General features: G+C 34.2%; 1 protein-coding gene, 2 long non-coding RNA genes and 1 pseudogene across 4 annotated transcripts; all 4 read right to left on the bottom strand.

Annotated features, from left to right (window-relative positions):
- Positions 1-2,621: 2,621 nt before the first annotated feature.
- LOC150027476 (uncharacterized) lies at positions 2,622-3,655 on the bottom strand. Its single transcript, XM_090302862.1, has 2 exons — positions 3,182-3,655; positions 2,622-2,708 (listed from the first exon to the last, which is right to left on the bottom strand). The coding sequence occupies exons 1-2, from the start codon at positions 3,653-3,655 to the stop codon at positions 2,622-2,624; spliced, it is 561 nt and encodes a 186-aa protein (XP_090158988.1).
- A 1,107-nt stretch (positions 3,656-4,762) lies between these two features.
- LOC150027475 (uncharacterized) lies at positions 4,763-6,063 on the bottom strand. The gene is made up of 3 exons (XR_016520726.1): positions 5,906-6,063; positions 5,680-5,754; positions 4,763-4,902 (listed from the first exon to the last, which is right to left on the bottom strand). It is a non-coding gene; the product is annotated as an uncharacterized LOC150027475 (long non-coding RNA).
- A 13,680-nt stretch (positions 6,064-19,743) lies between these two features.
- LOC137835133 (uncharacterized) lies at positions 19,744-24,314 on the bottom strand. Its single transcript, XR_011085019.2, has 4 exons — positions 24,190-24,314; positions 24,002-24,113; positions 19,930-20,031; positions 19,744-19,772 (listed from the first exon to the last, which is right to left on the bottom strand). It is a non-coding gene; the product is annotated as an uncharacterized LOC137835133 (long non-coding RNA).
- LOC150027474 (uncharacterized) lies at positions 20,297-22,898 on the bottom strand (annotated as a pseudogene). Its single transcript, XR_016520728.1, has 4 exons — positions 21,544-22,898; positions 21,274-21,461; positions 20,816-21,190; positions 20,297-20,722 (listed from the first exon to the last, which is right to left on the bottom strand). The product of XR_016520728.1 is annotated as an uncharacterized LOC150027474 (transcript).
- Positions 24,315-25,028: the final 714 nt, after the last annotated feature.

Below are 25,028 nucleotides of genomic sequence, written 5' to 3'. Positions count from 1 at the left end.
TCACTTGTGAATCTATAATTCTGATTGGCTTCACTTCAAATGACAGATTTTCTTTCACCTGGATGGAATCAGACTCTAGAATGTGGCTAGGATCAGGCACATACTTTCGTAGCTGGGATACATGGAAAATATTGTGAATGTTAGCTAAAGGAGGAGGCAAAGCAATTTCATAAGCCACAGGGCCTATTCTCCTGAGAATTTGATAAGGTCCTATGAACTTAGGAGTCAATTTCTTGGATTTGAGTGCTCTTCCTACACCAGTGAACGGTGTAACTCTCAAAAAGACATGCTCACCCGCAGAGAATTCTAAAGGTCTTCTTCTTTGATCTGCATAAGATTTTTGCCTGCTGAGAGATGTTTTCAATCTTTCCTGAATCATTTTGACTTTCTCATTGGTTTGTTGTATTAATTCTGGTCCAATTAACACACTTTCACCATCCTGAAACCAACACAAAGGTGTCCTGCACTTTCTTCCATACAATGCCTCGAAAGGAGCCATTCCTATGCTAGCTTGGTAACTGTTATTGTAAGTGAACTCTACCAATGGTAGAATTTCATCCCAACTGCCCAAATGATCTAACACACAAGTCCTAAGCAAATCCTCTAAGGACTGGATAGTTCTCTCTGATTGTCCATCAGTCTGAGGATGATATGCTGAACTAAGTCTGAGTTTAGTCCCCAAAGCTTCTTGAAGTGTTTGCCAGAATCTGGAGGTGAATCTGGGATCTCTATCTGAAACTATGCTGGAAGGTACACCATGCAATCTGACTATTTCATCTATGTAAATCTGGGCCAACTTCCGCATAGAGATTCTCAAGTCTATAGGTAGGAAGTGTGCCGTCTTTGTTAGCCTGTCCACTATGACCCAAACAGAGTCATGCTTCCTCAAAGTACGTGGTAAGTGGGTAACAAAATCCATTGAGATACTATCCCACTTCCACACTGGAATGTCTAACTGAGTTAACATGCCTCCAGGTCGTTGATGTTCCATCTTTGATTTCTGACAAGTCAAGCAAGCAGCTACAAACTTGGCCACATCATTCTTCATGCCATGCCACCAATAAGACTTCTTGAGATCTTGATACATCTTGGTCATCCCTGGGTGTAAACTGAGTTTGCTTTTATGACCTTCAGATAACACTGTTTGCTTTAGTTCATTATCCTCTGGTATACATATTCTATTTTTGAATCTCAAAATACCATCCACTCCTAAAGAGAAGTCTTTAGCTTTTTCAGTATTTAATAAGCCCATGAAGTTCTTCAATTTTGAATCTTCCAACTGCTTCTCCTTCACCTTCTCCAGAAATTCATTAGTTATAACAAGTGTATTACAACTAATGCAATTTGAAGACATGGAAACCTTCAAATTCATACTCCTGAAATCTTCAATCAATGCTAACTCTCTAATCATAAGCGAAGACATTTGTATCTTTTTACGACTCAACGCATCTGCAACAACATTTGCCTTCCCAGGATGGTATATTAGCTGGAAATCATAGTCTTTTAAAAATTCAATTCATCTCCTCTGCCTCATATTTAACTCCTTCTGATCAAACAAATACTTCAAGCTTTTATGATCACTGAACACATTAAAACTAACTCCGTAAAGAAAATGTCTCCATATTTTTAAAGCAAAGACAACTGCTGCCAATTCTAGATCATGAGTTGGATAATTTCTTTCATGCACCTTTAACTGACGAGAAGCGTAGGCAACAACTTTCTTATTCTGCATTAGAACACAACCCAATCCCTGATAGGAAGCATCACAGAAAACTTCAAAAGACTGATTGGTATCAGGGATTGTCAATATAGGAGCATTAGTCAACCTTCTTTTCAACTCTTCAAAGCTTTTCTCACATTGTTCAGTCCATGCAAAAGGATGATCCTTTCTAGTCAATTGGGTCAAAGGAGCCACTATTTTAGAAAAACCTTCTATAAATCTCCTGTAATATCCTGCTAACCCGACAAAGCTTCTAATTTCAGTAACTGTTTTAGGACGTTCCCACTGAAGTACAACCTCCACTTTAGAAGGATCTACTGATATTCCTTGTGCAGAGATGACATGTCCTAAAAATTGTATTTCTGACATCCAGAAGTCACATTTTGAAAGTTTAGCATATAACTGTTTTTCTCTCAAAATGTTCAGGACGGTTCTAAGATGTTCTGCATGTTCTTCCCTTGTACGAGAATAGATCAAAATATCATCTATGAACACTACCACAAACTTATCAAGAAAAGGTCTGAATATCCGATTCATATAATCCATGAAAATAGCTGGAGCATTAGTCACCCCAAATGGCATAACCAGAAATTCATAGTGACCATACCTTGATCTAAAAGCAGTCTTCTGAACATCTTCCGCTTTCACTGAAATTTGGTGATAACCTGAGCACAAATCTATCTTAGAAAAGACAACTGCCCCATGCAACTGATCCATCAAGTCATCAATTCTAGGAAGAGGATATTTATTCTTTATTGTTAACTTGTTTAATTGTCTGTAATCTATGCATAGACGTGACGAACCATCTTTCTTCTTCACTAATAGCACTGGAGCTCCCCATGGAGAAACACTAGGTCGAATGAATTGCTTCTCCAATAAGTCTTCTAGTTGTTTCTTCAATTCAGCTAACTCCGCTGGTGCCATCCGATATGGAGAAATTGACACAGGGCCTGCTCCGGGAATCAAGTCTATTGCAAACTCTATCTCTCTTTTAGGTGGAAGTCCAGGAATCTCATCAGGAAATACATCCATAAACTCCTGAACTACAAACATATCTTTTTGTACTTTATCAGTAACTATAGAACAAGCCAAGAGCATAAAACATTCTGCACCTTCTTGTATCTCTCTCTCAAACTGATGAGCTGAGATAACCTGCATTCCTTCTAATTTAGGGAAAATTAACTTCTTCCGACCACAATCTATAAGGATATGATTAGCAGACAACCAATCCATTCCCAATATAACCTCCAAATCTTTTAGAGGTATACAAATCATGTTGATCTTGTATCTCTGCCCATCTATAATTACTGGACACTCAGCACACATGGAAGAAGTTACTATAATACCTTCTGTTGGTGTAGATACCACCAACTCAAATTCTAATTCTCGGACTGGCAACTTAAGTTTCTTAGCACAATCAAAAGATATAAAAGAATGGGTTGCCCCAGAATCAAACAATACAGATAATTGTGTTCCAAGGATAGAACAAATACCTCTAACAAGGCTATCAGACTGTGAAGCTTCAACTCCACTAATAGCAAAAACTCTGTCAGCAGCTTTGGGTTTTTGATTACTATTTTGTTGTACTTGCTGCACTCCGCCAGAATTTGGAGCTCCCAATTGGACACGACAGTCTTTTGTTGCATGACCATACCTATGACATCTATCACATGTCACATTTGACACTGGATGAGGGCAAAATCTAACAACATGTGGCCCACCGCATCGAAAACATCTGAAACTAGGTGGTGATTGAGAACTGGGTCTTCCACTGCTATAAGATTGAGGTCTGAAATAAGGTTTCCTTCTATCTTCATATTTAGGCAAGCTTTTAGAAGGTCCTCCCACTTGAGGCTTAGCAAGTCTGCTACTACTTTTCAAACTCTCCACTACTTTTGCTTTCTCCACTAGCGCAGGGAAATCTCTAATGGACATCGGAATCACCACTTCTTTAAGTTCTTGTTTCAATCCAAACTCAAATTTTCTACATCTCCAAGCCTCAGTCATGGTCTGGGTGTAGAATCTAGCTAGGTGTTTGAACCTAGTAGCATATTCAGTGACTGAAAGATTTCCTTGTTCCAGCTGCATGAATTCAATTTCTTTTGCATACCTGACACTATCAGGAAAATACTCCTCCAGGAATCTTACTTTGAAGTTCTCCCAAGTGGCATCTTCTCCTTTGTCTTCCATCATTTGCTTCATGCCTATCCACCAAAACTCAGCTTCTTCAATAAGCATATAGATGGCATAAGATAACTTTCTCTCTTCAGGGCATTGAGTAGCTTCAAAGATTCTTTCTATGTCTCTCACCCACTGGTCTGCTCCATCTGGATTTACCTTGCCATTAAATTTGGGTGGATTGTGTCTCAAAAAATCCTCCAGACTAAAGGTATGGGGTTGTTGATGAAGCTGAGATGCTTCTGCTGCTAATCTAGTTGTTTCTAATTGATGAAGGGCGGCCTGATGTTGTTGTGCCATAGTAGCACTCTGTTGTTGCAAGGCTGTTGCCATCATCTCTATTGCCCGAGCTAAGTTGGGCATATCTACTGGTGGAGGAGGAGTAGGTGGTCTACGTGCCATCTACTAAGCACATAAAGAATTGGATTAGAAATTACTAAAAATTTTCAACTACATCTTTAAGACAAATTAACTTCAAAGAAATAATCATACGAAACAAGTAAAAAACCAATCAAAACTTATCCCTAAAATGTACTCTAGCTACTTAGAATTAAGATAGAAAATAATCTTGATCTAGTCATGAGTGTGCACCCTCACCACTCTATCAAGATTCTTTTCATTCTTAATACTTTCATCTTTATTCATAACAATTAACTTGACTCGAACACAACAAGATTTCAAGAAAAACAACTTTGTCAAACATCTTATTAGAAACTTTTAACTAAGTCTTGAGGCTAGACGTAACCAAAAATCTACACGCAGAAGAAACAAAATAAACCCACTACCCTCAGGTTATCCTAAGGATGAACCGCTCTGATACCATTAAATGTAACACCCCATAATTCTATTACAATACTGGTTCTACATAATTCTATACAAGCTTACAGTTTTTCAAAATATTCCTAATACATGATTAGGATTTATAGAAATACAAATATTTACATATCCACAGCTCAAAATAAAACTCTGTAACCTCTAAGGTTCTCCTGCACCTGTATGGTCATCTGCTCGTGTACATAGTACAGTCATCGCAGTTCAAACACAGCAAGAAAAGCAAGGGTAAGCGACTAAAAATAGAATTTTATAATATACACACTTAAATCCAAAGAGAAAACCAAATTACATGATCAATTTATCAAATTATTCAATTTTCTTCAAATCTCAACAATAAACAATCACATAGATCTCACATGGATCTACACATCCAGAATATTCAACAAACAACGTCTTCCGGAAGACCCGTATTAAGTAAGTCCTACCAGAGACTATCACCTGATCCAAAGATTACCAGCGAATCCAACATAGAGGATCAAGGTAAGTTCAATACAACCCAAGCCGTGCATCTCATATGTCACGGTGTGCATGAACTCCCCCATCAGCTTCTCACCACCTGATATCTTAGTCTATGTGACTTAGATCATCAGTGAAGCTCAGAGATCTCTGTTACCACATAGGCATCAATACTTAATACACAGCAAACATCAGTCCATACATTATCCCAAATGTATGAATTCAATTCCATACCATTCCGTCAATACAATATCATTCCAAACACGATCCACAACATTAAAAAACGTAATTAAAATAAAAAAACAATACTTAAATATTAAACCATCAAAATATAATATTTTTACAAATTTAAATAACATATAAACAAACAACCCAATATATATAACACACAACATGCCTGCAAGAAAAATTGAATATTGGGACCACGTCCCTTCCGCATTCAGATCTTCTATCCTAGGGTGCTATTAAAAATTAAATTTAGCTTCCCTTACCTCAATTGCTTGCTTTCCAAGCAACTTTTAGAATTTTATTCCCCGCCGTTTGGATAAGCTTCAAGATTTACGGGCCTAATGCAAATTATCCAAACAGAACAAAATTTCAGTATATAGTAGAATAAGTTGAGAGGATTAAACTTCTCAACTAACCCCACCAAGATTGATGACTAAATCCTAAGGAAAAACAGAGAACAAAGGATATTTAGAGTAAAAATGAACTTACTCTGTTTGAAAATCTGATCGGGTAGAAATGTTCCTTAACTCCTCTGCTACAGCGTGGTATGATTAGATTCTAAAATAGATAAGGTATAGAGTGAGAAATTTAGAGAGAAGGTAGAAGGGAGAGATGGAGAGAGAAAGAGAAAGAGGTTTCGTGTGTGTGTGGGGGCAGGGTTTTGGCTTTTTCTTCTTTATCTTTTTTTTTTTTGTTTACGCTGTTACAGTAACCAACATTTTTAACTTACCATATGTTATATTTGTGATCTAATTAGTTTGTTAAATAAGATGTGCCTGAAAACTCCACGTGTTTAATTTCTATGGATATAAAAGATATTTAGGAGCTTAAATATGTTTTTATCTATAAATATTGTCTAAATTTTTCATTACTCAAAAATAAATTTTTATTAATTTTGCTTCTTAAAAATTAAAAACAAAGATAAGAAGATGTGGTTGTTAGTTAATAATAATAATATATTTAAATATACTGTATCGTCAGTAAACATGATATGTAATTAACACCATATGTCACAAGATACATGTTATGTCATCACTAATTAGAGATAAGGACCACTTTTTAAAGTTTTAATTTACGTAAGGATTAAAGTTAAAAAATAAAAAAAAGGATTAAAAGTCAAATGAGTTATATTTATAAATATTATATTATATTATATTATATTATATATATATATATATATATATATTCTATTCTTAAATATGAATTAGAGTCACTTTAAACAAACTTTTCAATAAGAAATTTTAGAGAGAAAATGAAAAAAAAAATATTTATCTATAAGCTAAAAATAATTCATATACGAACAAAAATAAAAATTTATAAAATTAATATCAGAAACTTATACAAATTAATTTGTGTATAAAGTTGTCATACAATTTTTTTATGGAGAAAATTGTACTTGTTAATGAAATATAAATCATTGAGTAATGTTTAGGCTTAAAAGATAAAGATATAATTTCAATAAACATTAATGATTAACAAAAAAAATTAGATCACAAATAGAAGTCAATTTTATTAGAATTGAAAACATTTGTTGATTAAACACTTTCTTCTAATGGACTCTTTTTATACATAGGCAAAAATTGAATCCTCAACATTATAATACGTCACTTGAACTATTCACACAATCAATAGATATATTTTCATAAGAAATTTCTTATTTAAATGATGTAAAGAAAAGAAAAGTTTTTGCGTGAGAGGAAGATCTTCCATGTTAATTTTGTTCTTGTTATGAAAAAAGAGATAAAAAAAGCAATTATAGTAACAAATATTGAGTATTACTTAGAAGTTCTAAATTCTATACCTCTTTTATGTGAAGTTTGTCATCATCCTGGAATAACAATCAAAGAAATAATTTTTTTTAACATGTCTAATTCTTTGAGTGTTTTTTCTTGTATCTTGTTAAATTTCTCCAACATTAATCAAAATATCTTATATAATTTATCATTATTTTGGAAAGTTCTCTCGAAAACATGTTCTGAAAAAATTATTGTAGAAAACATTTCATAATATGTATAATACGTTTTGGAAATTTTATTCCAAAAAACCTTTTCGAAAAATATATTTCATGAATTTTGGAAAATATGTTAAGAAAACATTATAAAAAAATATTCTAGAAATATTTTTAAAAAGGGTAAAATAGTCTTTTTCATAACTGATGGGTGTAGGAAAAAAATTGTTGGAATTCTAGAAAAACACCCTAATTCTTTTTGGGATTGTGCAATAATGGAAAAGGGTAAATTCTTTGTGCATCACATATTTCTCCGTGCATTTTTATAGAATCTGCAAAATGATCATTATACCCTTAATGAACAAAGTAACCTATACTCTTCACTTCCTATATAAGAAAAAGACATTATGAATTATAAAACTCATAAGATAAAGAATTACTATATTCAAGTTCTATAATTTATAATGTATTTTTTTTTTAAGAAATTACATTTCTGATTATAGAATTCGAAAACATTTATAAAAATACCTTTCAAATTTTATAATTTGAAATATGTCTTTGTACCGACCAGTCATCAGGCGTCGTTGACCGTTAGTGATGTCAGAGCCATGAAAGCAAGGTCCCACGAGCGGTGTGAGCCAGTATCTCGCGAAGCACGTGCGCCAAGGGACCAAAGAGTGGTCAGACATCGGTCACTAGGATGTACCGACTTGCCACTAAGCAGTGTGGAGAGGTCGAACATCGGGACTCAAACAACAGAGCTGGGCCACGAGAGGTGGATCCCAAACCACACACCAGTTATCAGTAAGGGAGAAGCCCAGGTCACGAGAGTCTATGCGTGTAGAGTGGATGACGCGTGTAGACGTAAAACAAGTACAAAGCCACTGGAAAGATGTGACCTGTAAGGGTCATATTCCAGGGGTGAGCTACATGCATGGCATGTGAACAACTAGGGCACTCCCAAGGCGCCAGAGATCAGGTGCACGAGGAGGCATCCAGGTGGTCACCTTGTCAGAGGTTCCACTCCAGTTAGGGAACCCACGCGTTAGGTTATCTTAAGAGTAGGATAACAACAGTGTTGGGTCCACCCCTCAGAAAACCCATTTTGGGTAAAGAGAAAACCCTAGTTTCAGTCTATATAAAGGAAAGCAACAAACTTATCAAGGTACGTTATTCATTTGCGCCGCTTAACACACACAGAAAGCCTTACGTTAAACAGTTTTGGTCTTTCCTAGCCCTAATATTGACTTCAGCGTCGGAGTGCAAGCGGCCTCTAGGGCGCCCTTTGTTTTTGTATTTTCAGGCATTCATCACAGGAAAGGCACGTGCAAACGCAGAGATTCTAGACGTGAGAGTGACTTAGTCGCACGAACAGTCTAATAAAAAAAATTCAAATTATAAAATCCAAAAGGTATTTTTGGATATGGAAAATACCTTTCAAATTTTACAATTTAGAATATGTTCTTTTAAAACATAATTTAAATTGTAAAATTTATAAGGTATTTTTGAATCCAAAAAATTGTTAGAAAAGATGGCTTTAAACTCGAGGGGGGGTGAATTGTTTAAAGGGGTTTTCGCAAACTTTTCAAAATTAGAATGAACTTATTTCAGAAACCAATTGATTCAGCAATTTAGTTAGCCAAAACAGCAAGTAAAACAGTGATATCAGGAAAAACAATCGGTTGTTTCTTCGAAACAATCGGTTGTTTATACCAGCAAACAACAAACAAACTGAAATTAAAGAGTTAGGGATAGAAAGATTGTACACAGATGTTTATACTGGTTCACTCCAACTAGAGCTACATCCAGTCTTCTCAGAAACCCTGAGGATATCCACTAAGCAATCACCACTTGATCACTTACACCACAACCAAGAGAATGACCTTGAACACCTCAAGAAACACACTCTCCTTGGCCAACACTAAGATTGTTGATCTCGAACACCTCAAGAACACACAACCAATCTCAACAACACACACAAACGAATTGTTCAGCAGTTTACAAAGATTACACTTGTTACAGATGGAAATCTGAAATCAATACAAGTAGAATCCCTATTCAGCACCTTGATCAATCTCTCAACTCTTTAGCAATCTCAAAATACTTTGAAAAACTCTTCTTCTTAAAACTTTGTTTCAAGATTCTTAATATATCAAAACTGTTTTTCAGAATATATCTAAGAATATAGTTTGTTATCAAATCTTAACAAACTCTTAATTGCATTTAAAATAGATTGGTCAAAGCATTTAATGACTGGAGCGTATTCAGTTAAAGCATTTAAAGCTCAGTCAAAGAAAACAGTTTTTCTGTTATGGTTTTAAAACAAACAATCGATTGTTTCATCGAATCAATCGGTTGTTTTGTTACTTAACAAAATACACCATTCAAAAACAGTTTTCAAACTTTCTCAAAACACCTAAGTGTAAACAATCGGTTGTTTCGACAAAACAATCGGTTGTTTCGACAAAACAATCGGTTGTTTCGACAAAACAATCGGTTGTTTCGACAAAACAATCGGTTGTTTCGACAAAACAATCGGTTGTTTCGACAAAACAATCGGTTGTTTCGACAAAACAATCGGTTGTTTCAACTTAGTTTGAAAATCATTTTGCTTTGTTAAAATTGAGATGCTAATTGCTTTGAGATTTAATCTAAGTGTTGGTTACAACATTGAACTACCCCAGAACAAGGCTGAAACCAGCACAGCAGCATCAAGCAAAGCAGAGGCTTCATCATCCTTCAAAGGATTTGGATTCTTCAAAACATTGAACTCCACTTGGTTCAACAATCTCCCCCTATTTGATGAAGACAAATCCCTGATGCTTGTGTTGTTCTTTGATTAAATCTGAGGCAATTCCTGCAATAGAACTTTGAGCAATATATTGAACTGCTGATATTTTGTTAGCATACAGATAAACAATTAAAGCTTAAAACATTCAATATCAGAACCAAATAACATCACTCAAACTGTTTTTAACAATATGAAAAACACAAACTTAAAACAAATTGAAAACACAGCATATATCTCCCCCTATTTGTCTTCACAAATAGACAAAGATAAGAGATAAAATAAGACATTGTTCATATTACATCAGAATAAACCAGCAACAGCAGAAGGAAAGAAATTTTAAAAACCAGAAACGAGAACATCCAAAAACAATCGATTGTTTCTGTGGCCAATCGGTTGTTTTTCTCTCAGTCTTCTTCATCAACAAACTGTAGATCAAAGATTTGATTCTGGACAGCTTCAATTTGTTCGTCCAGTGTCATAAACCTTGTATCCATGTTGTCAAACCTTGTGTTTATTCTCTGAAAGTTACTAACACACAGATCATGAAGGCTCCTTTGATTTTCAGCAAAGGTATCTAGCCTATTCACCATGAGTCTTTCAAAAGGAGACATGGTTTGCATTCTTTCTCCTTGATGTTCAGCATCAGCACTAGGCCCTGCATCTTGAAAATCTCCAGCTGGATCTTCATCCATGTCAGCAGGTTCATCTTGTTCAAGATGAGCAGCACCACTTGATGAGGCACCATGATCACCATCCTTACTTAACCATTTTCCACCTATTTTTGTGAAGCCCATCTTGCTGAGTGATCCATTGTTCAACTCTTAAGTTGATTTGACCAACTCAGAAGTTTCATCTTCAAGATTAACTTCAAAATAGAGTAGAAACTTAGATATTAAAACAACATAGGGATAATGGTAATCGGCTAGCCTCATAGCTTTTTGCATATGTTCCTTGATTATGTGAATCCAATTGATCTTCACTTTCTTGTTGATGCAGAAGATATAAACCAGATCTTCTTCAGTCAATACAGAGTGGTTGCTCCCCGTAGGAGTTAGGATCCAAGTTACAATTAGAGCAAGCAATCTCTCATCAAGCTTCAAGCCTCCAACCGAGCAAGTGCTAACTTGAGATTGATTGTTCTTCAAGCAACTTTTGTAGAACTGAATCTTGTTGAAATCTTCTACCACACCAAGGTTTCCTTTGTTGATTCTTAATCCAGAAAACTTAAGCCCAGCTACTGCAGTCCAAACCTCATGGGTTATCTCCATCTCCACGCCTTTCACATGAGAGACTAAGTTGTTTCCCTCAAACTTCAAGTTGGTGTAGAAGACCCTCACCAAATCTGGATAGATGTTTCCTTTGAGCTCCAGAAACTTTCTGAGTGACTGGTCTTTGAGAAGCTTCCTCACATTGTCAAGTTTTTGACTCTTCAGCCAATTAAAGCACACAACCTTGGGGTTGTTTATCTTCTTGACACTTGTTTCATATCTATACTTCTCAATGAGATCAGTGTCACCAGAAAACCAGCTTTCAAGTCTTCCTTCAGACCTCACAGCTCTGGTTTTGACTCTTTTAGCAGTGGGAGGAGTTGATTCCATGACAGCAGAGACGAAAACATAGGAGAGCACAAAACCCAGATTTTTCAAGAGATAGTACAAGAGATGTTGCAAGAGATGTTGCAATTGGTTGTTCTTGATGAAAGAAATCTGCACCTGATTTTATAGCAGTAAGAGAATCAAATTGAATTTAATTTCATTCAATGGGTACCTGATTTTCAGAGAGAGGACTTGACTCTGTTCTGCACTGAAAATGTCAGAAAAAGCTGAAAAACACATGGTCTTCACATGTGATCTTTGACTAGTCATTAAGGCTCTTGAATTTCCAAGATTTTGGAATATATTCCTTTATGACATTTGTAACTCTTTTCTGAACATGATCAACCTTCAACACAGATCCTTTGACCAAGATTCTCCCTTTGAAAAATATCTGCAACAGCTAGAAATTCAAAAAATCAGTTAAATCAATTTCTTCACAGTGCTGTCAGACTCAAAACAATCGGTTGTTTTTCTGCAGCAGTTAAAAACTTGATTTTTGTAATTATTAACCATAAACAGAAATAGATTAGGGCACATGACATTGATTGAAATACAATTAATCATAAGAAAGAACTTTGAAACTGAAATAGAGAACAAATAAAAGGAAGGTCTTATCCTTGTGTTGTTTCTTCAATGAGCCAATTGCTTGTTGATCAAGAAAGCTTCTTTTCACTGTTTTGACCTTTTGCATATCATTGATTCAGCTTCAATGACTGCCTTTTTCTTCAACAGTTTGATCAGATGGCTCTATTCTTCCTTTTCTCTTCATTTTTCCTGCATAATCAAATACAAGTTGCAAGATTTGGTCCCCTTATAAATTTGGGTCCATTTGGCTTTTCTTTGCTATTAGAAACATCACATCCCTTAGCAATCCATTTCATAAAACCTTTAGGAACATAATATTTTCTAATTTTGCAGAATCTAACAGAGTGACCTTTCTTCATGCAGTAAAAGCATGTAACAACCGGTTGTTTCGTCTTAACAATCGGTTGTTTTTCTGATTTTCTCAAAAAAAAATTTGAAAACCTATCTTGCTTGTTCTGTGGATTGAAGCCTAAACCAGCCTTTCCAAAAACACATCTTTGAGATGCTAGGACATTCTCAAAGTTTGACTTTCCTTTTGAAAGCTTGTCCACAGTTTCAACAAGATAGTGAACCTTTTTCTCAAGATTTTCACAATTTGTGCAATTGAGAGTATCACATTTGCAAGAGGCATTTTTCAAATGATTTTCCAAATTTTCAAAATCACTTTTTGCTTTTCTCAGTTCCTCTTCAAGTGATCTAACTTTCTTTTCAAGCCCATTGTTAAGATCTTTCAATCGGTTGTTTGAAAGAGCCAATCTATTAGCTTCATCGTGAGTTTCTTGAAAAGCTTCAAGCAATTCACTATAGTTTTGTTCATTTAAGGAAGCACATGAACTTACCTCACTTGAACTGCATGAATCATCATCATCATCCTCAACAACTAAGAATATGTTGGCTTTTTCATCTTCACTTGATGAAGAGCTTGATGATGACACTTCATTTTCATCCCAAGCTATATAGGCCCTTTTTGTTTTGCCTTTCTTCTCCTTGTAGCTTGTCTTTTTCTCTTTGCTCTTGTTGGGACAATCAACCTTTATGTGACCTTGCTCACCACAACCAAAACAAGTATAGTTATTTGAATTAAATTCATTTGGTTTCTTGTTTCCATACCTATCCTTGTTGTTGTCTTTGTTGCGGCTTCTCTTGAGGAATTTGCTGAATTTTCTTGACAGCAAACTTAGATTTTCCTCATCACTTGAATCTTGCTTTCCCTTATGTTTGGATGCTTTCAAGGCTATGCTTCTTGTGTGCTTATCTTCATTCTCTTGAACATTGAGTCTATTCATCTCTAGCTCATGTTCCCTAAGCTTTCCAAACAAAGAAGCAACACTTAAAGATGTTAGATCTTTAGATTCGGAAATAGCAGTTACCTTTGGTTGCCAAGCTCTATCAAGACATTTCAAGATCTTGATGTTTAGCTCTTCTTTGTCAAACGTCTTGTCTAGGCTCATAAGGTGATTTATGATGTGTGTAAACCTTTTCTGCACTTCAGCTATGGTTTCACCTTTAAGCATTCTAAACATCTCATACTCTTGGATGAGAGCATGCTTTCTAGCTCTTTTCACCTCATTTGTTCCTTCATGAGTGACTTCCAAAGCATCCCACTTCTCTTTTGATGATTTGCATTGTGAGACCCTGAAAAACTCATCAGAATTTAAGGCAGAGGTTATAATATTTTTGGCAATGCAATCGAATTTGGCCTTTCTACTTTCTGCATCAGTCCATTGAGACCATGGCTTCTCAATGACATAACCATCTTTTTCAAATGTTGGAATAAAAGGACCATTTTCAATTGCATCCCAAATTCCTTTGTCAAGAGATTCCATAAATATTTTCATTCTAACTTTCCAAAACTGGTAATTCAAACCATAAAACAAGGGTGGTCTGTTTATTGAGGCACCTTCCCCAAACGGTAGTCTATCAGCCATTTTGAAAGATTTTAGGATCAACTTGAATGACTTACAAGAACCAAGCTCTTGATGCCAATTGTTAGAAAAGATGGCTTTAAACTAGAGGGGGGGGGGGTGAATTGTTTAAAGGGGTTTTCGCAAACTTTTCAAAATTAGAATGAACTTATTTCATAAACCAATTGATTCAAAACAGCAAGCAAAACAGTGATATCAGGAAAAACAATCGGTTGTTTATACCAGCAAACAACAAACAAACTGAAATTAAAGAGTTAGGGATAGAAAGATTATGTTTATACTGGTTCACTCCAACTAGAGCTACATCCAGTCTTCTCAGAAACCCTGAGGATATCCACTAAGCAATCACCACTTGATCACTTACACCACAACCAAGAGAATGACCTTGAACACCTCAAGAAACACACTCTCCTTGGCCAACACTAAGATTGCTGATCTTGAACACCTCAAGAACACACAACCAATCTCAGCAACACACACAAACGAATTGTTCAGCAGTTTACAAAGATTACACTTGTTACAGATGAATATCTGAAAACAATACAAGCAGAATGATGTGAATGTAACTACAAGAACACATGATTCTTGACATTCTTAGGAACAACTTGAGCTGGATTTGAAAGGCACTCTACTTTAGAATTGGATCAATGTTCTAAATTTAAGAACTCACCAAAACTAAGCACCAACCAAGACTCATAATGAAGTCCATGTATTGTCAAATTGAATCAAAACAAAAGGAAAGAAGAACAAGAATTAAAACTGGACAGAATTAAGAAACTAGCTATTGAACCGAAAAGAAACAAAGAACAAAGCTGGAAAACAGAATGTAAACGATAGAAAATGAAGGAAACACATTAGGAAATGAAACTACCGAATGGAAAATTGAAGAAAGGAAAGAAGACACTTATATGAAGATGCTTGCTGGATTTTGAGGATTGGAAGAAGCCATTCACGCCACTTGGAACCTTGAACCAAGATAAGTGATGGAGTGCCACCACTTGAAGCTCACCATAGCTCACAAGATAAGGCAAAGAAGAGGAAGACTCAAAACTCACAAATTCTCTCCCAAATTGAGTATAGTCTCTCTACTATAAAATTCCAATCTGAATTGTGAAGGACCTAAGCCCTCCTTTTATAGGAGTAAGGGCTGGTCATTTACATAGCTTATTCCCTAAGCTACCCAAAAAACTCCTAAGATCACACCCCCCTTACTAAGCTCACTCCCCAAGCTTCTAGAATTTGCTAAACTAAAGCCTAAAGATGCTTTTAGAAAAGAGGTGTCTCATGTTTCCCTCTAAGCACCTTTCTAAACATTATTCTATATTATTACAATTTAAAAGAAACTATAAAGAGAGATATTTAATATGAAGCCTATTATTTGAGAGTTTGTAGACTTCTTTATCTTTAGGCTTGATCTTCTCTTTGACTTCTTTTAATTTGTGAGAAGACTAGAAGGAAGAACTTCAAATGTGTAGGTGAAAATCCTCTTCCTTCATTAATAAAGTCCTCTCCTAGTGGATATCCATCACAGAATCCCTATTCAGCACCTTGATCAATCTCTCAACTCTTTAGCAATCTCAGAATGCTTCGAAAAACTTCTTAGATGATAAACTTTGTTTCAAGATTCTTAATATATCAAAACTGTTTTTCAGAATATATCTAAGAATATAGTTTGTTATCAAATCTTAACAAACTCTTAATTGCATTTAAAATAGATTGGTCAAAGCATTTAATGACTGGAGCGTATTCAGTTAAAGCATTTAAAGCTCAGTCAAAGAAAACAGTTTTTCTGTTATGGTTTTAAAACAAACAATCAATTGTTTCATCGAATCAATCGGTTGTTTTGTTACTTAACAAAATACACCATTCAAAAACAGTTTTCAAACTTTCTCAAAACACCTAAGTGTAAACAATCGGTTGTTTCGACAAAACAATCGGTTGTTTCAACTTAGTTTGAAAATCATTTTGCTTTGTTAAAATTGAGATGCTAATTGCTTTGAGATTTAATCTAAGTGTTGGTTACAACATTGAACTACCCCAGAACAAGGCTGAAACCAGCACAGCAGCATCAAGCAAAGCAGAGGCTTCATCATCCTTCAAAGGATTTGGATTCTTCAAAACATTGAACTCCACTTGGTTCAACAAAAATATCTTATAGATTCTACAATCCATAATATATTTTTTTAAATATAATGGATTGTGGAATCCAAATTCTACAATTCAAAATATATATTTTTTAAAACATAATTTTAAATTATAGATCCATAAAATATTTTTTGAATCCAAAAAATCTCTTTGGAATTCTATAATCCATAATGCATTTTTTTTAAATATAATATGGATTATAGAATCCAAATTCTACCATTCAATATATATATATTTTTAAAATATAATTTGAATAGTAGAATCTAAGATATTTTTTGGTCGAAAAATATTTTTTTAATTTTACAATGCATAATGTGTTTTTTTTTTATATATATATAATCTGAATTGTAGAATTCAAAAAATATTTTTAGTTTTGAGATTCTACAATCTGAAATGTTTTTCAAAAGCTATTTTTTCATATCAGAAAAATCTTTCAAATTCTACAAAATATATTTTAAAGGATTAAATTATTTTCTCGCTTGACATATGGGATGAATATGGGAACAGAGTTTTTGGGCTAACGTATATTTTATCCATTGGGCCACGTGTGTCCAAGAGATACTTTTGGGCATTGTTATTGGCACCTACAATTGCTATTTAAACTTCCAACTTCTCAAATTTATTTTTTAGAAAAATATCGGTGATAGATGTTTCATCCACACAACTGAAAACAGTGTTCAAAGTGTTAGATTTTTCTAGAGAAACATTAAGTTTCCCTTTCATTTTTTTTGAAAAACAATAATATAACAGAAACAAGTTTTTACTGGTTGATAAAAAAAAGTTTTTACAGTGTTATTTAAAAAAATAGTAACTCAGAAAAAAAGCAAGTGTTGTGTTGATTTGTTTTAAACTTAATGTAACAAAACTTATTTTTGCCGTGTTAAATTTTTTGAAATAATAGTATAATAAAAATAAGTTTTTGCTGTCGTGAATTTAATCTTTACTGAGATATTTTTAACCGAATATTCGATAATATTTTCAATTGAATGATATATGTGAGTTTTATTGTATCATCTCAATTGTTAGATTGACTATTTATTATTAGATAAAAAATTATAACTGATAGTTATAATAAAAAAAAATATTTAAGAGTGTCACAACATAAACATCACAAATTTGTGATTTGATTGTGAGCTTCACCAATAGTAAAAGATAATTAATGTCACCCTTAACATTATAGATATGTATTTTGTATTTTGTTGATGGGAAAGTGTTTTGTCATCCAATAATACATAGCCATTCACAGATAAACCCTTCCCCTTTTTTTTATCTTATTTATCTTATGTTCACTTTATCACCAATACATATATTTAAGTTTAATATTAATCATGGTTGTGGGGAAAATCTAAAATTGAGTAAATTGTGAATTTATGTAAACACTTTCAGTTTGATTGTTACAATTTTACAATTAAAAGAACTTCAAGAAAATAAAGATAAAATTTTAGGATCTTTAAAAAAAGTTAACTTAATGATAAGAGATACAAATAAATATTTTTAGACTCAAACTAAGTATTTAAAATTTATTATATGCCAAATTTGAAGGCATAAAATTGGCACTCAAAACAAAAAGTTAATCATCTATTAGTTATCTTAAACATATTTAAGCACAATTAATTTTTTTTTAAAATATTTAGGTATAATGATAATAATAATAATATGACATCAATGAGTATGATCTCAAAAATATTTATTTTAGTTCCTATCAACATTTTGTTCTCTTTCTCTTTCTTTTGTTTCAATTTTTTTTGTCATTAACTTCTCTAGCTTCTTAAAAAATATTTTGAATGTTCTATTATTTTACACTCTTTGCATCCATTAATTCTTTAAAGGTTAATAAGAATTAAATAATGGAATTACCACTACAAGAAAAATTGGTTTTAACGGGGTTTATTTTACATTACCTAGGGTTAAAACCTCCATTAAGTCATTTACCCAGGGTTGCAATTTCCCTCGCTAAATCATCCATGGGGAACGTGTTCCTCGAGGTTTTTTTAAACCTCAGGAAAAGCCTTTCAGAACCCCTGTTAAATACCAAGAGTTTAAGAACCTCCATAAAATACCATAGGTTTCAAAACCTCCGTAAAATACCACGGGTTTCAAAACCTCCGTAAAATACCACGGGTTTCAAAACCTCCATAAAATACCATAAGTTTTAGAACCTCTGTAAAATATCATGGGTTTCAAAACCTTCGTAAAATATCATAGGTTTCAAAACCTCCGTAAAATATTTCAAAACCTCCGTAAAATACCATAGCACTACAACAATTATTGCTTTAGGCAACAACATAAAACCGTGGTCTAAAGCTTTAAAACCGTGGCCTAAACTTTAGGCAACGGTTTTTTAGCCGTGGTCCAAGTGAGCGTGGCTGTTTGTATTAGGCCACAGTTTTTTATAAAAACAACATTTTTAAAACCGTTGCCTAAAATCTTTATAGCAACCACAATTTTAAAAGCGTTGCTTAAAGTATTGACAAAAACAATATATTTTTTTAAGTTTAGAAGAATTACTCATGTAAAAGTTCATGATAGAAATAATAAGTATTGAAGGATAATGCGTATTAAAATAAAAGTGATCCAACAAAAAATCTCATAAATGTGTTCAAACTACATAATCAAAAAATTTAATGATAACAATCAAGTCTTCAAAATTAAAACTACAAACTAAATTAAAAAAACATAATATATTGTTTCTTTACTACATATCAATAAGTTTATTCTTCTTCAAGATTGTTTTCATAATCTTCATTGCCTTCAACTGCAAAAAATACATAAATATATATAGATTAAATCTAATTCAAACAAAATATTTACGCATAAATTTCTCTATAAAGATATCTCTCAAATTTCACAGTTGACCTCGACAGCAAAACTCCCCCAGCTGTTTTATCTGATAGCTCTTCCATACGAATAAGAACATCCGCCTGAGGCACAACCTTAGTAGGTTCCCATTTGTTTGCAATTGCATTGATCTTCAGAGAGCTCCACTGCGAAAATGAGGGTCTATTGTAAGAGAAAGAAATGGCATTGGTTTTGTGTAGGAAGGGAGTTGGTAGGGTGAGAAACGTTGATGCCATGGATAAGAGACAAGAGACCACACAGCAGTTCAAAACAACAAATAATTTTTAAATAATTTCATTTAAAAAAAAAAAAATAAGACATATTTCTTAGACAGAATAAATGAGATAATTGCTACTTGTATGCAATCTCACTTGTTGTGATCCTTAATCTGAAGTTGTGATTCTAATAAATGTTGCATAAGCCGCTAGCATTGGGTACTGAGTTGGTACTCCAAAGGCAGCCACTGCTGGAGCAAGAGCAGCTCAAACAGACCCAACATGCATGTTCCTGTTCCTCCACTTGCCTATATCTCTTCAAATTTAAATACCTCTGCATCATTAGGGACATAGATTTGCTTAGGACATCAAAACAAGTTCAACAGTATACCACTTCAATAGACCAACTATTGCAGCCCTTTGTTTACTCCTACCATCTTTGGTTAGAACAATTACAATTGAAATACTTACATGAGCATATCTTGAGAGAGCAATTCTTTGATTTAACCATTGGACCGATGCAGCACAGCGTTGCATTACTACTTTACCAGTAGTTTGTTGCCATCCAAGAATCTAAACAATGCCAAAATTAAATATATTATAAGGAATACTCAGGCATGGAAAATCATCCAGAGCTCGGATGCCCAATTTTACTAATTGAACATTTGGGCATTCAATGACAACAACCACCATGGTAGTTGAATCGAGATACAAGTAGTGTATCGGAGAGCTGATTTTTTGAATCGTGTATCGTTTCGTATCGTGAATCGTAAGATTCATAAACATTAAAAAATATAACATATAATTAAATATATAAGATATGTAGAAATGCAAAGATGCAATTAATAACAAAACAACCTCATATTTCATTTTGAGTGTTGTATCTACATATATATATCACACAATTTCAGCAACACAACCTCAAAAAACAGTGTGGTTGCTGCATAAGATTCCTAATAACTAACCATGACTATATGCTACTAAACAAATTTTACATTATAGTCATTCAAAAAATAAGTGTTGTTGTTGCTGCTGCTACTACATAATTAGTGTTGGTTGTTGCTTCTACATACTAAACAACCTCTAACAAAAAATTATTTTATCCTAATCATTCATATTTCATCATCTTCCTCTCCAACATCTACATCACTCAAGTCATCTTCATCTTCTATTAAAACTTCTTCTTGAAAGTCTTCAATTTCTTCCTCATCTTCCACTATGGATTTTCCATTTTTATTGATCTTGATATTTAAATTTCTAGGACCTATATTAACAAAAGAAAAACAAATAAATTTGAATTAGTTATAGTTTGTTGAACTTTAATTTCAAGTTCTAAGTTCTAAATAAAAATAATTACCTCTCTTCCTTTTCTTGCTTGGAGCTCCCTCTTCAACATCAAAACACTCATGTATATCCATCTAAGAGGAATCAATAGGCAAACAAGGATTTTCTTTTTCAGTGATCCATTCATCATCTGACAAACATATGGGATCATAAGTTTCCCCCTTCTCTTCTCTACTCTTTTGTCTCATCTCAAGTTGAAGATTGTACTTCACATACACAAGAGCATTTAATCTTTGTTGTTCCAATCTATTTCTTCTCTTAGTATGCACTTGGTCAAATGTGCTCCAATTCCTTTCACACCATGTTGCACTACATGTGAGACTCAAAATTTTCATGGCAACCTTTTGTAACTCTTTGCCTTCTCCCCCATAACTCTCCCACCAAAGAGCTATCAAAACAAAAATGTATTCAACTATAATGTAATTAAAAGTTTATAAATCATATAAGAATTGTAATGAATAATTTAATTACCAGGTTGTTTCATATTTCTAGTATCTATTGCCATGTCCATTCCAAAAAGCCCTTTAGCTCCCTTAAACTTCTCAAGTTGTTGATCTATAGCGACTCTTGTCCTTGCATCTAAAACCATTCTTTGGAATGTCTCATATAAACTAACCAATACCTCACTATCCGGATTGAAATTTTTGTCATAGTGATATCTAGCACAATGGAAAATAAGTTAATGAGAGCAAAAAATATAGTGTTACTTAGTAGGAGAAATTTAGAAGTAATTTAGCTTACCTAGGATTGAGGTAATAGGCAGCTGCATGGAGAGGCCTATGTAGTTGTAAATTCCACCTAGTGTCAATGATTTTCCAAACTTTTTTATATCGTGTTTCTTGCTTTTGGAAATTTTCAGCAATTTTCTCTTTAGCTCTGTCCATTGCTTCATAAATATATGGCATGGCTGGTTTTGCATCACCATCTACAAGCCTCAACACTTTTACAAGTGGATTTACACATTTAAGGCAATATGTGATAGATCTCCAAAATCTTCCATCACTTAACACTAGATTCATGACTTGTTTGGCCTCACTTTTAGTACCATGTGGACTAGTAGCCCATTCCTCTGAAGCAAACATTGATCTGAGAGCATTTTTTTGTTGCTTAATACAATTTAATGTAAGATAAGCAGTAGCAAAACGTGTGACAGCTGGTCTTGCTAATTCCCTTCCATTAGAATATTTCCTATACAAATTAAGAACCCATGTGTGCCTATATATGTAAGTTGTAACTTTCTTTGCATTGCTAATGGTATTGTAAAATACCGGAAGCTCTCCAATATCCTCAAGAATTAGATCCAGACAATGAGCTGCACATGGGGACCAAAATAATTTGGTTCTTTTTTCCATTAACATCCTTCCAGCTGCCACAAGGTTAGAAGCCCCATCTGTAACTACTTGGACAACATGCTCCTCTCCAATTTCATCCACAATGTTGTCCAACAATTCATACATTTTTTTCCCATCCTTTATCACATCACTAGTGTCAATGGATTTCAAAAAAAAAGTACCACTTGGACTGTTAACAAGAAAATTAGTGAGTGATCTTCCTTTTCCATCAGTCCAACCATCACACATCAATGTGCATCCCCATTTCTCCCAATCACTCTTATATTTTTCTAGACATTTTTGTACCTTATCCACTTCTTTTTTCAGATAGGATACCCTTACCTCATGATAAGAAGGAGGTTTTAAACATTTTCCATAGTCTCCAACCGCCTTTAGCATCTGGATGAAAAGAGGGCTCCTAACAAGATTAAATGGCAATGCATTACCATAAATACAATTGCAAATTTCTTGAACTACATCTTCTCTGTTCTTGTAAGATGCATTGATTGTCATTTGCTGCAGATCATTCTTTCTTACTTCTCCACAGTCCAAGTTCATCTCCTCTTTCTTTTTTCCTTTATCTTCCAGCAGCTTCAAAAATATTGCCTTCACCTCATCTGGAACACTGCAACAGGGGATAACGTCTTTCTTTGTTCCAGCAAGATGATGCTTCATCCTTGCTATTCCACCCCCAACAAGTATGAGAGCAAAACTTACATTTTACTTGTAGTCTATTTGTTGGAAGACTTTCACAGTACTTCCATGTAATGTCTGACTCTCTTTTTGTTTTACTCATCTTGAAGACAGCAGCAAAAAAGCTCCCCTAAACCTCCCCTGTTTCTGCTTCCGACAGTTGTTTTTGTTCGCTGCCGTCGCCGCGAGTTCCGTAGTCGTCGTTGATGTCGTTCGCACCTGCAAGCTCAGTGTCGTTGTTGTTGGAGAGAAGTAGGACGTTGAAGTTCTCGTTCGCAGTCACAGTTGCAGTCGTCGTAGTCACGCAGTCGTCGCTGTCTTAATCGTCGTAATCGCCGTCGCAGTTGTCGTCGTTGCCGTCGCAGTCGTCGTCGTCGTCGCAGTCGTCGCCGTCACAGTTGTCGCCGTTGCGACTTGGTTACTGTGGGTTGAAGAAGAACGTTGGGAAGAAGTACAGAGAAGAATACGTTTGAAGAATGACGTTTGAACTGCTTCGCGGGTAAATTAAAATTAGGGTTTTTATTTATAAAAGCTTTTAATTTAAAATTAGGGCTTTTGTAAAATAATTAAAATTAAAATTAGGATTTTTTAAAAGCAAGTCATGATACGTGCGATTCGCGATTCGTATCACGATACGTGCGATTCGTATCACGATTCGTGCGATACATATACGATACGGGAGCAAAAACGATTATTTTTGCGATTCGTATCGTGGGCACTCGGAATCGTATCGTATCGTACGATTCGTATCGTGAATCGTACGATACTTACTACCATGGCAACCACAGACACATGATTTTCCCTCCCATGACCAAGATTATACGAGAAGTGCAAAATAAGTCAGTCCAAAAATTGTAAATAGAATATTATAGTTTAAAATTTCAAAGCTTATAGAATTTCATAAAATAAATAACTTAAAAAGCAGCAAAATCTTTAAAGGACCATAAAGATTGAGCATTGTAAAAATTTCAAGTTGTTATCACTTGTAATCTTCTTTTGAACATTAACAAATGTAACATTTGCAAGTCTACGCTTCATCTACAATTTCATTATGCTTAATTCCTCTACCCTACACGTCCCAAAAAATGTTTATACTTCTCCAATAACAACATAATGAAATTTATTGGACAATGGAAAGATAATTAAGGTGAAAAGAGAAACAAGTTTGGAATCACCTTGGATACGAATAAATCCCTTTTTAAGAGCATATTTCATTCCCAATACCATTGCACGGTATTCAACAGCATTGTTAGTTGCTACACCCACACCTTCACGTAACCTACAAATCTTTAAAGTAAAAATAGTTAAAGAGATTATAGTTGTATACCAATGATGACTAGATACGGAAACATCAAATGTATACCAAACTTCCATCAATAGCTCGCAGAACAGCCCCAACATCAGATTTTCCAGGATTTCCTTTTGACGCACCATCAAACTCAAGAGTACCAGTCCGTTGCACAAGGATACACAACTGTAAATCAATACATAATTTTAATCCTATTTATCATCTCAACACTTAGATACGTCAAATTATTACAACTAAAAAAATACCACATTTGCTAGTAAAAATACTACATTTGAAGATTTTGATTTCTATTATCTATTGCATTTCTTAAGAATAGAAAAAAAAAGAATTCAAACAGTAAGTAAGTTCTGCTCTTAGTTCAACTACCAATAGACAATGTTTATGTGGAATTTGGAAGTTAGAAACTTGAAATGCAGATAATATTGATTTTAGAAAGAAAAAAAAAAGTTGACTAATGCTTTGTATGTCTCGATAACAGAATAAGAATAATAACAACAATAATAAATAATAAATAGAAAACAAAGAGGACTGACATACCTATTCTTTGTTTCATTATCTTCATTTGCTGTTTGTAACTGAGATCGGAGAACCCCCTGCATTGACACAGAAGTATCCCAAGCATAAACAGTAAGTCTGATTGAATATGAAAAAGCATAAGCACTCAGCAGCTTAATTCTCTTCCTCTCTACCCTTAATTGATACTAAACAAGGGACCAATCATTTTGTTCCTCTGTTCCTTCCCCTCTAACCCAAAGTTTGGTATAAGACGAAGCACGAAGCACGGACCACAACCTCAATCATAAACCATAGCCACAAAGAATGACGAGAACGACGCACTAACGACGAAAATAAACTGATTAGAAAAATTAGGGTTCCAAAATCAATAAATAACA

The sequence above is a fragment of the Phaseolus vulgaris genome, chromosome 5, assembly GCF_051622355.1.
Source record: "Phaseolus vulgaris cultivar YP4 chromosome 5, ASM5162235v1, whole genome shotgun sequence".
Lineage (NCBI taxonomy): Eukaryota > Viridiplantae > Streptophyta > Magnoliopsida > Fabales > Fabaceae > Phaseolus > Phaseolus vulgaris.
This window is presented reverse-complemented; position numbering and strand designations above follow the sequence as displayed.

What these genes read in the sequence shown, in the direction of transcription:
- LOC150027476 (XM_090302862.1), bottom strand. Translation starts at nt 3,655, where the DNA reads ATGTCCATTAGAGATTTCCCTGCGCTAGTGGAGAAAGCAAAAGTAGTG. An exon ending in TCCTTGGAACACAATTATCT is followed by an intron (nt 2,709 to 3,181) that starts GTATTGTTTGAT and finishes TCCACCTAAAAG; the next exon opens with AGAGATAGAGTTTGCAATAG.